This window comes from Tenrec ecaudatus, chromosome 1 (assembly GCF_050624435.1).
Source record: "Tenrec ecaudatus isolate mTenEca1 chromosome 1, mTenEca1.hap1, whole genome shotgun sequence".
Classification (NCBI taxonomy): domain Eukaryota; kingdom Metazoa; phylum Chordata; class Mammalia; order Afrosoricida; family Tenrecidae; genus Tenrec; species Tenrec ecaudatus.
The window spans coordinates 16,268,241-16,280,853 of NC_134530.1; the positions used below are offsets into that span (position 1 = coordinate 16,268,241).

At 54.7% G+C, this 12,613-nt stretch overlaps 2 protein-coding genes across 5 annotated transcripts; both read left to right on the forward strand.

Moving 5' to 3' along the window:
* The first annotated feature begins 7 nt into the window (after window positions 1-7).
* THSD8 (thrombospondin type 1 domain containing 8) lies at window positions 8-2,678 on the forward strand. The gene is made up of 3 exons (XM_075547826.1): window positions 8-327; window positions 1,641-1,837; window positions 2,538-2,678. The coding sequence occupies exons 1-2, from the start codon at window positions 33-35 to the stop codon at window positions 1,829-1,831; spliced, it is 486 nt and encodes a 161-aa protein (XP_075403941.1). The 5' UTR covers window positions 8-32; the 3' UTR covers window positions 1,832-1,837; window positions 2,538-2,678.
* Window positions 2,679-2,835: 157 nt separating this feature from the next.
* RNASEH2A (ribonuclease H2 subunit A) lies at window positions 2,836-8,272 on the forward strand. Of its 4 annotated transcripts, none has more exons than XM_075547813.1 (9): window positions 2,836-2,969; window positions 3,170-3,241; window positions 3,350-3,476; window positions 3,602-3,689; window positions 6,439-6,576; window positions 6,657-6,744; window positions 7,633-7,756; window positions 7,845-8,019; window positions 8,141-8,272. In XM_075547813.1, exons 1-8 carry the CDS (start codon window positions 2,843-2,845, stop codon window positions 7,972-7,974), a joined length of 894 nt encoding a protein of 297 aa, XP_075403928.1. In that variant the 5' UTR covers window positions 2,836-2,842; the 3' UTR covers window positions 7,975-8,019; window positions 8,141-8,272. The 4 variants fall into 4 exon arrangements, with proteins under 4 accessions (XP_075403928.1, XP_075403920.1, XP_075403926.1 ...); XM_075547805.1 differs by having other exon boundaries at window positions 7,633-7,746; XM_075547811.1 differs by having other exon boundaries at window positions 7,845-8,272.
* Window positions 8,273-12,613: the final 4,341 nt, after the last annotated feature.

Genomic DNA, 12,613 nt, shown 5'->3' on the forward strand with positions numbered 1-12,613 from the left:
CCGCGGAGGGAGGAGCGCAGCCGGTCGAGTCCATGCGCTGGCAGGCGGCGGGGGGCGGGGGAAACCTGCAGCCGCGGGCCACGACCACCGTGCAAGCCGGCCCCCCGGGGGTGCGAGCGCTTGGGGCTCTCTCAGGGCCAAGTTCAGGAGCGCGCGGCGAGCGGTTGGAGTCCGGCATGGCCGGGAGCCGGGCGGCGCTGCTGCTCCTGCCTCTGATGCTCCGGATGGTAGCGACGTCAGGCCAGGACTCCTTCGAGTACCAGTACTTCGGCGAGTTTGGCGAAGGCGACACCTGGGAGCAGCTGGGGCGGCTGCAGCAGGAGAAAGGTATGTGTAGGCCGCGGCGGGGGCGGGGGTGGGGTGGGCGATGGTGCCCAGTGGAGGTCCTCCGCCTAACGTTTCTTGCCGAGGAGGCTGCAAGCGGACCTCGCCCCCCACCCTCACACCCCCCACCCTGGACTCCAGATCCTCGCCCTATTCGTCCCCGGCGGCCTTCCCTGGGCGGTTACTTTGTTCTGAGATTCAGTTTTCCCATCTGTCAGCAGTCTGCCTGAAGCAGCTCTAGGAGGCCTGGTGGTGAAGTGGGCTACGCACTGAGAGCTGCTAACAGCCAGGTTAGCAGGTCGAACCCCCCATCCGCTCAGCGGGAGACTGATAGAGCTGTCTACTATCATTTGAGTGGGAATCGGCTTGATGGCAGTGAGCACAGAAGCGGGTACCCCGTAAGCTCCTGGGTCGGGTCCTAGGGAGGGCTTTAGAGAAGAAGGGGAGAGGTCTCCTGAAGAACCACTGCCTCCCAAATGACAGTCCCAAATGCAGGAGTCCGGGTGGGGGTGGACCGAGAATAGAAGGCCTTCCAGAGGAATGGAAAGAGGCCCCTCTCAGGAATCAGGACCCACACAGAGGGCAATTAGCAAAATAAGCCACTGAACCACCAGAAGCCAAAACTCACTGCCATCAAGTCGATGCCAACTCATAGTAGCCCTCCAGGGCAGAGTATGGTCTGTGAGTTTGCAAGATTCGAATTCAGTGCCTCAACCCTTTAATACAGTTTTTGCTACTGTAATCAATCAGGCAACCCCTGTGAAAGGGTTGTTTCATCCCAAAAGGGGTCAGGACCCACAGGTTGAGAAATGCTGCTCTAACTGTACTGGAGTAGAAAGCCCTGTCTTCCTCCAAGGGAGTGGCTGGCGGGTTCAACCTGCTGACCTTGCAGTTAGAAGCCCAATTAGGCCAGCAGGGCCTCCCGAAAAGACACCCAGAAAGTGCTTAATAAGTAGCAGCTACTTGACAAGTGAGCTCAGGAAGAGCTTTTGTTCTGTGTGCTAACACGCCGCCAGCGGCTTTAAGTATCTTCATTACGCCATTTAATTATGTTGTTTAATTTACCACCCAACAGCCCTGCCCGTCTGGTGGCATTGTGCCCGCTGGCCAGGCGGTGGCCACACCCCTGAGACCAGAGTCAGCTTCTGAACACTAAGGGTGTATGTCAAACTCCCAACTGGTATCTGAGTCCAGGAGGGTGGCTTGCTCTCTCTAAGGCTGTTCCTGCACCTGGCTCTGGGGCTACAGGAAGGTAACTTGAGATGGTACCCCTCTACACTCTACACAGGGTTGTCATTTCACCCCTCCACCTCCAGACTCGATCCTGAGCCCGTGGGGAAAGTGGCACTGTCTTTGCGACCTGGGGAAGGAGGAGCGCAGCCGTGAGGTGCTGGGCACGGCACCTGGCCTGGTGTTCATGGACCGCAAGAACCTGGTGCAGACGAGGCCCTGTCAAAAACGCAACTGCCCATCTTGCACGGCAATGGAGTGCAACTGGGGGTCCTAAGCCCGGGTGAGCGCCCAGCATAGAGAGGGTGAGGTCTAGCCAGGATGTCCAGTTGCAGGAGTCTGGAAGGGAGAGTCGAGTATGGCTCTCTGTGGGACGGGGACTCAAAATCCGGGAGCTAGACCTTGCTGTGCGACAAGGTCCCTGAAGTACAGGAGAAAGGCAATAGGGACAGGAATGGGAAGGGACAGAGGGGTGACATGGGAACATTAGCCTGGTGAAGGGCAATGACCAGAGCCAGGGAGAGGAAGAGATGCAGTAAAAGCCCCTGGCAGGACTGGAAAGAGCCCCCGTGAGATTGGGGGGGAAAGGGAAAACTGATAAGGAGCTGAGGGAGGGGAAGGTAAAGAACTCAAGTTGGAGGAATGAGCTCTGTGAGGAGTAGGAACCTTAAGTCGGAGGTCATAAACCTTTTCTAGTATGGGATCCCCCATTCTTGAGTACAGGTACCTCAGCCCAGTAACAAAGATAGAAGGCAGGGTTCCATAGGGGCGGGCATCCCAATTCTGAGTGAATACCAGAGACAGGATGGGTGGTGACCCCACGACTGAGCTTAGACTGGGAGGGAGGAGATGGGGATCCGAGTACACGGGGCTGTGTCCAAGTAGGAGACCAAGAGGCGCAGACTCATGTTTTGGTAGTATACAGGGCCGGCTCCTTCATGCCGGCCTCAGTTTCCCCTTTTATTTCCCTTTCTTCCCATTAGTGCCTGTGGACGGGGATCGATCTGGAGCTCGTCAAAAGGAGGTTGGAAAGAAGCCCGGTCCCCGTTAGATCTGATCTTAAGCGCCTTGGGGTCGAAATTGAAAACTACAATTCCCAGGAAGCTGCGCGCTGTAGCTGTGCGCACGTCCACGGCGACGAGAGCGTCCAGGGCGGGTCCTGGGAGCGCCCATTGGTCGGCAGCGGAAGTCGTCGCCGAGCCCGCCTAGAAGCGCGCGCAACCCCGCGCAGCCCGGGTCTCTGCAGAAGCCGGTGGCAGCACGGTGGCAGCACGGTGGCGGCGGCGGCATGGATCTCAGCGAGCTGGAGAGAGACAATACGGGCCGCTGTCGTCTGAGCTCACCTGTCCCCGCGGTGTGCCACAAGGAGCCCTGCGCCCTGGGTGTGGATGAGGCTGGCCGGGGTCCCGTGCTGGGTATGTCCAAGGACCAGGGACGGGGCTTGGTAGTGGTGATGACCATGACATTGAGATCAAGTGGGGAAGGTGGAGGGGGGGTGAGAGGGGGAATCATTGATGCTGGAATTGGCATGGGGGTTTTCATGGGCACACTGCTTGGACTCGGGCGCTACCTCCACTTCCCGAAACCTGACACGCCTTCCCGCCCACCTCTTCAGGCCCCATGGTCTACGCCATCTGCTACTGTCCTGTGTCCCGCTTGGATGACCTGAAGGCCCTGAAAGTGGCAGGTGAGGCCGTGATTTGGCGGGGAGGACGTCAGGGAAGGTAGTTCCGGGGCTTGTGAGGATGGCAAGGACCGAGAAAAACCCGAACTTTTCTCACAACGCTCCTCCCAGACTCAAAGACCCTGTCGGAGAGCGAGCGGGACCGGCTCTTTGCAAAAATGGAGGAGGACAGAGACTTTGTGGGCTGGGCGCTTGACGTGCTCTCTCCAAACCTCATCTCCACCAGTATGCTTGGGAGGTGAGGGAAACGGGACCCCCAGTCGCGGGAGATGGAGGTGCAGGCGATGGGCGGCCATAGAACATGGGCAGGTTTGGCTGCCTGGTCGGCAAAGGGCTTAGCTTGGCTCTGCTTTTCCACCTCAGGGTCAAATACAACCTGAACTCCCTATCCCATGATACTGCAGCTGGGCTGGTGCAGCATGCGATCGACCAGGGTGTGAACGTCACCCAGGTGAGCCTCAGTGGTCTGGAACCTGGGTTGCCCTCACCTGATCCCTGTTGAAGAAGCATGTGAGGGGTGGGCGCAGGTCCAGCATTCCAAGGTTTGACAGACAGGTGCCTCCGCAGTGTGTGTGGCTGCTATTGACCTTCTACACCCGTTCCTGCTTGAAATGTGCTCCACCAAGGACCAGTGTGGAGACTCCAGTCCGCACCCGCCCTCCCACCACCAAGCTAATCTTTCTTCCTAAAGAGCCGGTATCCAGAACCAGTCTCAGCCGCCCACAACCTCCATCCTAGCCCGGGACACCCCCAGCTGGGCTCATGATTGAGCTTCCTCTCCAGTTTGCCCACTTCCAGGCCTGCTCCCCCTTCCTTCTGACCACCCTTTTACAAACCTCAGGATTAAATTAGGGAAGCTCACAGGTTAGTCGGACCCAGTGCTGTGGAGTCCATTCGGATAGATAGCCCTACATCTTCCTAAATTTATTATTTTGTTGTTTTTAACTGTCTTATTAGCACTTTGTCCGCATGTCATACAATTCAGTAACTATCGTATCAAGAGCTGTACCATTGTCAGCATAGTCAATTCTAGAACATTTTTTTCTTCCTTGTAGCCATTGTTAGTTGTGTCATTACTAATTTTTTTTTCTAATTGTGGCCAAAAATTTACAATTCCACTTCTACTTGTATAATTCAGAGTCATTGATTATACACTTCATGCCATGCAGCCACTATTGATATCCTTTTCCAAATTATTCTACCGCCGTTGACATAAACGCAGTGTCCCCTACACAACTCTTTCCCCTCGACCTATGGTAACCTTTGGTTAAGTTTGGTTTCTTAACTGTTTTGTTTGTTTTCGTGGTTTTCTTGATAGAGTATTCACATAATATACTTCCATAGTTACATCACTTTTAAAATGAGTTATATGTAGTCCTACATCCATATATATATATATATAATTTTATTTGGGGCTCTTACAGCTCTTATAACAATCCATATATCAATTGTATCAGGCACACTTGTACATATATTGCCATCATCATTTTCAAAACCTTTTCTTTCAACTATCTTACACCTTCCACTGTCTCCCTTCACCCCCTTTTCTGTTATTTGTCCCCCTCAGAGAGGGCTATACATCAATCATTGTAATCAGTTCCTCCTTTCTCCCCTGTCTCCCCCCACCTTCATTCTACTCTCATGGTATCAATACTCCCACTACTGCTCCTGAGGAGTTTATCTGTCCTGGATTCTGTGTGTCAAGAGCTCTTATCTGCACCAATGTATATGCTGTGGTTCAGCCAGATTGGTAAGGTAGAACAGGGGTCATGACTAGAGCAATGTTTTGTGTTTCATCCACGCTATACTGCACCCTGGCTAACTCATCCCTACCTTGTGACCCTTCTGTGAGGGGATGTCCAGTTGTCTACAGATGGGCTCTAGGTCTCTACTCTGACCCCCCTTGTTCGCATCGATATAATTGTTTTGGATCTTCTGATGCCTGATACCTGCTCCCGTTGACACCTCATGATCACACAGGCTGGTGTGCTGCTTCCATGAGGGTGTTGTTGCTTCCCTGCTAGATGGCAGCTTATTTGATTTCAAGCCTCTACGACCCCAGGCGCTCTATCTTTTAATAGTCGTCCTACATCTTTATGGGAGCAGAGAGCCTTAACTTTCTCTCCGGTGAAGTGGTTGGTGGGTTTGAACTCCTGGCTTGGTGGTGAGCAGTCCAATACCATCAGAGCTCTCCACACACAGATGGTATTTCCCAAGAGAACCTAATCAGCATTGCCTTGAGTACCTGGAGGCCAAGGGCAGGCTGCTCAGAGACAGTAACCCTGGGAAGGACTTGAAGTTGGGAAAGTAGCAGGGGAGGCCTCCCTGGGGAGGTGGCTGAAGCCCAGGCAGGCGAGTGAAGCTGGCCGGGCACTCTTGGGGCAGATAGGCTAGCTCTTCCAGGTGGGGTGGGGGTGAGGGGTGGTCTTCAGGCTTCATCAGAGGAGATGGATGGCCAGCTGGTCAACCAAAAGATAAAGGTAGCTTCTGCGAATGGTGGCTGCCCTGATCTTCCTTCTCAGCACTCGGACTCACTGTGTGACCCAGGAGCCCTGGCGGCATCGTGAGGAACCACAAAGTCAGTCATTTGGAGCCACCAGCTGCTCCACAGGAGAAAGGCTTTCTGCTCCCATAAAGCTTTGTGGCCTCAGGACCCCACAGAGGCCATTGTGCTCCATCCTATAGGGTTGCTGGGGGTCAGAGTGGACTTGACAGCCATAAGTTCATTGTGCCTTCAGGATGTGGCTGCCGACTCTTTGCCGTCTGTGAGAGCAGGGCTTTGGCACCAGCAGTTCCCTCTGTCCGGAGCACTTCTTCCCCGACTTACACATGACCCGCTCACTCACCAACTTCAAGGCTTCATGGAAACGTGGCTGTCGGGTGGAGGCCTGCCTTGAACCGCCCTTAGGACTATTTAAAGTCAGAAGCCCTTCCCACTCTCCCTTTGTCTCGCTTCTTGCCTGTGGCCCTCCACAGGGTGCTTGCCCCACGCAGGCAAGGTTTTTAGACTGCCATGTCCCTGGCACCTAGAAGAGCAGCCGACATACAGTCAGGGCCCCATAAGATGACCAGGGAAAGTTTCTCTGGGCCGCAGTATCTGGTAAGACCCCTGGGCTGCAGGAAAGGCTCTCCAAGGTCACTGAAGGGGCTGGATGGCTTGCTCTGGCCTCTTCCTGACTCCCCGCCTCACACTGCGGCAGGTATTTGTGGACACGGTGGGGATGCCAGAAAAGTACCAGGAGCGACTGCAGCAACGCTTCCCTGGGATTGAGGTCACCGTCAAGGCCAAGGCAGATGCCCTGTATCCCGTGGTCAGTGCTGCCAGCATCTGTGCTAAGGTCGGTCCCCACTGGGCTTGCACGGGCACCCCGCACCTTCCTCGGCAGAGGGCAGTTTCCAGTGCCCGTCTCGCCCACAGGTGGCCCGAGACAAGGCAGTGAAGAACTGGCAGTTCGTGGAGATGCTGCAGGACCTGGATACCGATTATGGTTCAGGCTACCCCAATGGTGAGCAGACCAGTGCCCCATCCACCCTGACTGACCGCACTGCGGGGCTTTGCGAAACTTCCTTGGTAATCCTTGTCCACCACAGCAGAGGCTCAGGCCCAGAAGGGAGTGCTACTTGCCCACGGTTGCCTAGCCTGTGTGCCCAACCCCCACCCAGCTTTGACTTTTCTTTGCAACCTCAGTGGTGGACTGAGACCACCCCCCTCCACCCCTATCAGCTCATCCATTGAGGGGAAGGGACTCTGCTCCTGTCCAACTGCCGAAGCTTGGATTCCGGCCTCACGATATTTTTGCAACCCTCAAGCTCAGCCCTGCGCCCTCTCCTCGCCTCCCCTCCCACCCTCACAAAGGCAGATCTCAGGCTTCGATGGAGTGGCTGGGCCCCATCTTTCTCAGAGGCCCAGAGAGGCAGCTGCATCTCCAGAGGGGTGGGCTAAGGGGGGGTGGGGGCAGCAGATCCCATCGCAGACGGGCGCTCTGGCGAGAAGCCCAAGTAAGGAAAACAGTTCTGGTCTTAGGTGGGTTGGATCTTCGGTACCTCCATGCCAGGCCTACTACTGGGCTCAGGAAACAAATAAGAGGAACGAGAACCTCCCCTCCCACCAAGCTTGTGTGTGAGGTCACCAAGTCCTAATGGAATTACTGTTGCCCACGGTGCAGGAGTCAGAGAGCCCTCTCGCAGGCAGGCTGTCCGTGCTGTAGTTGAGCACCTTGGCCCGGGGGCGGGGTGGGCAGTGCAGGCCGCTGAGCGCTCCTGCCAAGATTCTGAGGCAGGATGATGCCATGCTCAGGGGGAGCTGCCTCAGGTATCCAGCAGGAGGCCAGGCTGAGGCGCTATGGCGTGGTGCGGTGACATGGAGGCCAGTGACACCCCCTTGCTCTTCCCAGATCCCAAGACAAAAGCCTGGTTGCGGAAGCACGTGGAGCCGGTGTTTGGCTTCCCCCAGTTTGTCCGCTTCAGCTGGCGCACGGCCCAGAGCATCCTGGAGAAGGAGGCCGAAGGTGTCACGTGGTGCGCGCTGGGTGGGGCTCGGGGGAGAGGACTGGCCAACCCCCCGAAAGTGTTGATGCCGTGAAATACTGTTGTCTCTCTCCCCCAGGGAGGATTCCATGGAGGATCAGGAGGGGCCCGGGAGGATCACCTCCTACTTCCTCAGTGAAACCCCCCGCCCGCGTCCCCCACACCGTTACTTCCTGGAGCGCGGCCTGGAGCCGGCCACCATCCTCTGAGTGCCAGGCGGGAGCCCGCTGAACTGACCTCCCCCCACCTTCCCAGTTAGTGATTGAAACCACTATGGAAAGCCCAGTTCGGGGTCCCGCCTTTGGGGTGGAGGTGGGGTGCCTGGCACGGCCCCCCCCCCCCTTGACTGTTTTTATTTCACTTTCAAACCAAAAGCTTCAAAATCAGAAACACATCCAGAGGCTTCCCAGTCGGCCTGCCCCAGATCACTGACCCGGGATGTGGCCGGGTCTGCGGGCTCTGGAGACTGTGCAGAGGTACAAAAGAAATATCACCCCGTCTTAAACATTTGCTTGCTTGTTTGTTTGTTTGTCTGCACCACACCCCAGATTGTACGCATTACTCTCGCCACCAGATAGAACTTGATAATTCCAAACCTTTGTCCACAGACCTTCCTGTACACCAGTCTCCTGCTACCAGCTCACAGTTCCTGGCCCCACCCTAGGCCTGCTGGCCTCCTTTTGAAAGAGGCAGACAGCCACTCTGCCTCTGAGACCTATGAGACTATCAGAGCAATGTGGGTTTACCTCAGAGCCCCTCTGCCCTCTGGACCCTGCCCCCACCCCCCTTAGTGGTGTTCCCCTGTCTCCAGTCACCTGCCCCCACCCCCAAGCCTCCAGGGGGCAGGCAAGAGTATCATGTGGGTCTCACCCCTTAGCACGATTGAGTGCCTAGGCTTGGCCTTCAAAGCCTCCCGCCATTCCACCACTTTATCGCCCAGGCTTTCTCTGCTCTAGGCTCACTGACCAACTTTGAACTCTTGGAATGCAAGATTTCCCGCCTCTGAGCCTTGTGGGGCCGGCTGCTGAGATGGCCCTTCCCCCACCGTGATCTACCCAAAAACAAACGATTCCTTAGTGACTTAGGGTGCAGTGTTTATGCACCAGGCTGTGATCCACAAAGTTGTGAGATCAAAACCACCAGCCGCGTCTCAGGAGGAAAAAAGAGCTACTCTCAGAAATTCACAGGGGCAGTTCCACCCTGTCCTCCTCTCAGTCCCTATGAAGTCGGCATTAACTTGATGGCAGTGAGTGATTGGCTTGTCACAGCTGTAGCTCCCTTTATGGGTGCTAGTTAGGTGCTAGGCACGTTCTAGGCTTTTTCTTTGACCTTCCCATTGGGCAAGCCTAGGTCCTCTCCCCTTGCCTGTGAGCTGGCATACGGGGGGCACCTAATAACCAGAAAACAAAAGAGACACTGGAACTTCCAAAACGAGGCCATCACAGATGAGCCAACTTCCACTTGGGAAGTGTTCCTCCAGGCCCTTACTTTAGGAACCTGGCTACTGAGCTGTGAGCAAACCCAGGCCATACCACACCCAGGGCCTTCCCCAAGGTTGCTGGACATCAGCTAGACCTGTCAGGGCAGTGAGGGAGTCTTTGAGGTGACTCCAGTCCCCCACCAAACACACACAGCAACTGGAAATAGACCACAAGCCGGACCCAGCAGAGTGAGGCTGGTGAACCCCCAAAACAGCGAGAATGGTGGTTCCCTAGCATCAAGTTTGAGGGGCTTTGTTACAAAGCATTGGAAAAACCACAACCATTCACACGGATCTTGTCAATCCTCCCAACAACTTTGTGAGGAGCAATTACTGAGCTACCTTTTACCGAAAAGGAGACCCAGTGGCAGAGTGGATTTACACGTTGGCCTGCTAACTGCAAGGGGGGCCGTTCAAATCCACCCACTACCCTTTCTGCCCGCACAGATCTGCACTCTGCAGCGCACAGGGGCAGTTCTACTCTGCCCTGAAGCATTGCTGTAGGTCGGAACGACCTGTTGGCAGTGAGTTTGGTGCACAGGCCTTTTACAGATAAGGAAAGCCAAGGCTCAGAGGACATGCCCAAATTCACAGCAGGAGTAACTGCCAGAACCAGACTGCAAGTTAGCATACAAGGGGACCTCAAGAAACTCATGGGAAAACTCCATTCTCTTTTGTAGCTCCGTTTCCCCACACACACACATACACACACACACACGAATTTGTGAAGGCCCCTTTTACAACTTTTCAGACCCAGGACTGTTGCCACCATTTTCTGTAGCCAACATAACTGGAAATCCTGTCCAACCCACCCCTCCTGTTCCAATAGCCCTGCTCCTCCATTTCTGACCCTGTGGTTCATACAGACCTGAGCCCAGATCCCACCTCAGGCCAGTCAGCCCTGCATCCCTCCGGCCGTAGTGAGGGTTTATCAGAATGCATAACCAAATGAGAAAGACTGGCCGAACAGCGTACAAAGCCTACTGTCCACTACCCAGCTGTGAGACTGGCAGGCTACGCGTGTGCCTTGCTCCGATGCTGGAAGTTGTACCACGGACATTTCAAATACCAATGTAGTCACCCATGGTGGATAGGGGTCAGCAGAGCCACCTGACTGAAACCAGAGAGGGTGGCTCCCTGGTCAGCGGAGAATTAGCCAATGAAAGCCCTATAGTCCCAGAAATAATTGTCCAGCAGAGTGCTGGAAGCTGAGTCCCAAAGATTGGCAAGCCATTAAAATACACACTGGCTGTAAAAATGGACTCAAGAGGGCTAACAATTCTGAAGATGGCGCAGGACCACCAGGCAATGTTTGGGTTGTGGGGCAAGCCAGCCCCTCACACTCTCACGGGTCTGGTAGTGCCATTGTATGGCTATGCTATATAAAGAGTATAGTAAAGTCATGGAGAATAAGAGAGAAGAGAAGGTTAAAAAAGGAAGTCAGACCTTTCACGTGGACCACTAGGAAGGCCTGAGGTGAGCACACTACCATGAAAGCCCTACTTAGTGGTCCACAGGGGGATGTGGGAGGGGAGACCATTTATTTCTCACCAAGGTTTATATATCTGAGGGTGTGTAAGCACCCCTGATTACAGAAGACCACATACGCAACAGGAAGGGGTCGTGTCTTAGGCATATGTGTGACAGGAAGGGGGATGAGCTGAGGGGTACACATGTGACAAGATGGGTGGACCCTAGACTCAGTATGGCAGCCCAACCTTGGTCACTCTGGAGTGGCCTTGACCTCCCTGGGATCTCTTTCAGGGAAACAATCTACTACCCCTAACAGAAGGGAGTGGGCCCTGCTTAGGGTGGGACAGGCTATACAGCCTTAGTGCTCTAGATGGCCTACAACCCCTAGGGAGAACAACCTCTGACCTGCTTGCAATGACCTCCAAGTGTACAGTCCTTTACCATGTGTAGCAAGCAGCCTTAGTTGGGTTTGGCATGTGTTTGAGGGAGACAAGTTGGGAGAAATATTTCTGTATCCCAGAAAAAGGTGGGAAAGATAGTTAACACAGGAAAATGTACTTGGACTATATCTCTAACTTTCCAAAGTGGTGACTTTCCTGGCGTGGAATACTAGTTTTCCAGATCCCCTCTGTACTAGTCAGGGAATAAGTCCCAGTCATAATTCCCTCAGTGTTAAGTTTCCCACATGGGGTCATCGAGAGGCGGAGCCAACTGGCTGGGAGCAATCAACAGGCACACCAGCCACTGGAAACGGAGTTGCTAGCCCCGTTCTGCCCCAGAATATAACCAAGAAGAAAGACCATCCTAGCTTCACTTAAATGCCTGGATACAGCCATTCTTGAAGCCATTCTTGGGGGTTGTTGTCTGTTTGGTTTTTGGTCACTGTTTTGGATAACTGCAAGGTTGGAGATGTCAAACACATAAGCTGCTCCAAGAGAGAAGAAGTTATCTGCCCCTGTCAGAGGTTTACTATCTCAGAAACCCAAAGGACCAGTTCTACTCTGTTCTATAAGTCACTGGGAGCCAGAATCGACTGACTGACAGTGGGTTGGTTGTGTTTTGAATGAAAACTCTTGGAGATGAGTTTGTTTCTTAGAGCTAAAAAGGGCCTAGAGGTTCTTTGAGGGCCTGTGGATAAAGAGCCGCATTCTGAGTAGTTAAATTCTGAATTTGAGTCCAGTCCTTTGCCTTGGGCCTATGACTGGGATATGGGCTTGGAGGAGCAAAGGAAGTTAAGAGACACCACCAAGCCTGCCTCATCCGCGGGGAAGGCCCTGAGAGGTCTGTAGAAGTCAGGTTCATGGTGGGGTGGGGGAGACCCCTCGTCTCATGTCTAACATCCGGGTTATATGACAACATTCGGGCGGAAACCTATCCATTTTGGCAGCCCGTATTCCCAGCCAGCAGCCACATCAGATGCTCTAGGACTTTATTCAAGAGGAAGAAGGGGAAATGAGGCAAAGCCAAGTTGTTTCTTGAGGAACAGCCTGGAGTAGGAGTCTCTGAGTCTAAGGGTAAAGGGGTCAGAGTAGGGGGTCTGGAAGGCAAGGACAGGGGAGAGGAAGGTAGGTTCTAGGTGTCTTGGTAGAGTCAGGTCTGGGAAAGGGGCGCCAGGGGACACCGGCGGGCCCTAGGGGCCACTGCCACTGCCACTGCCACTCCCACTAGCAGCAGTATCCAGCATTGCCAAGGTGCGAGGGCGCCGGGAGGAGGCTTCCCACGCCCGCCGCCTGCGTCTGGGTTGCGGCAGTACGGGGACAGAGACGTTGAGGCAGTGACGCGATCCAGGAGCTGCCACTGGCACAGTGTAGCCCAGGACAGAACGGCAAAGGTCGGCGCCGTCAGCGAAGGTCTGGGAAGAGGGGTGGAGTTAGGGCCGGGGTGGGCGGAGTCTA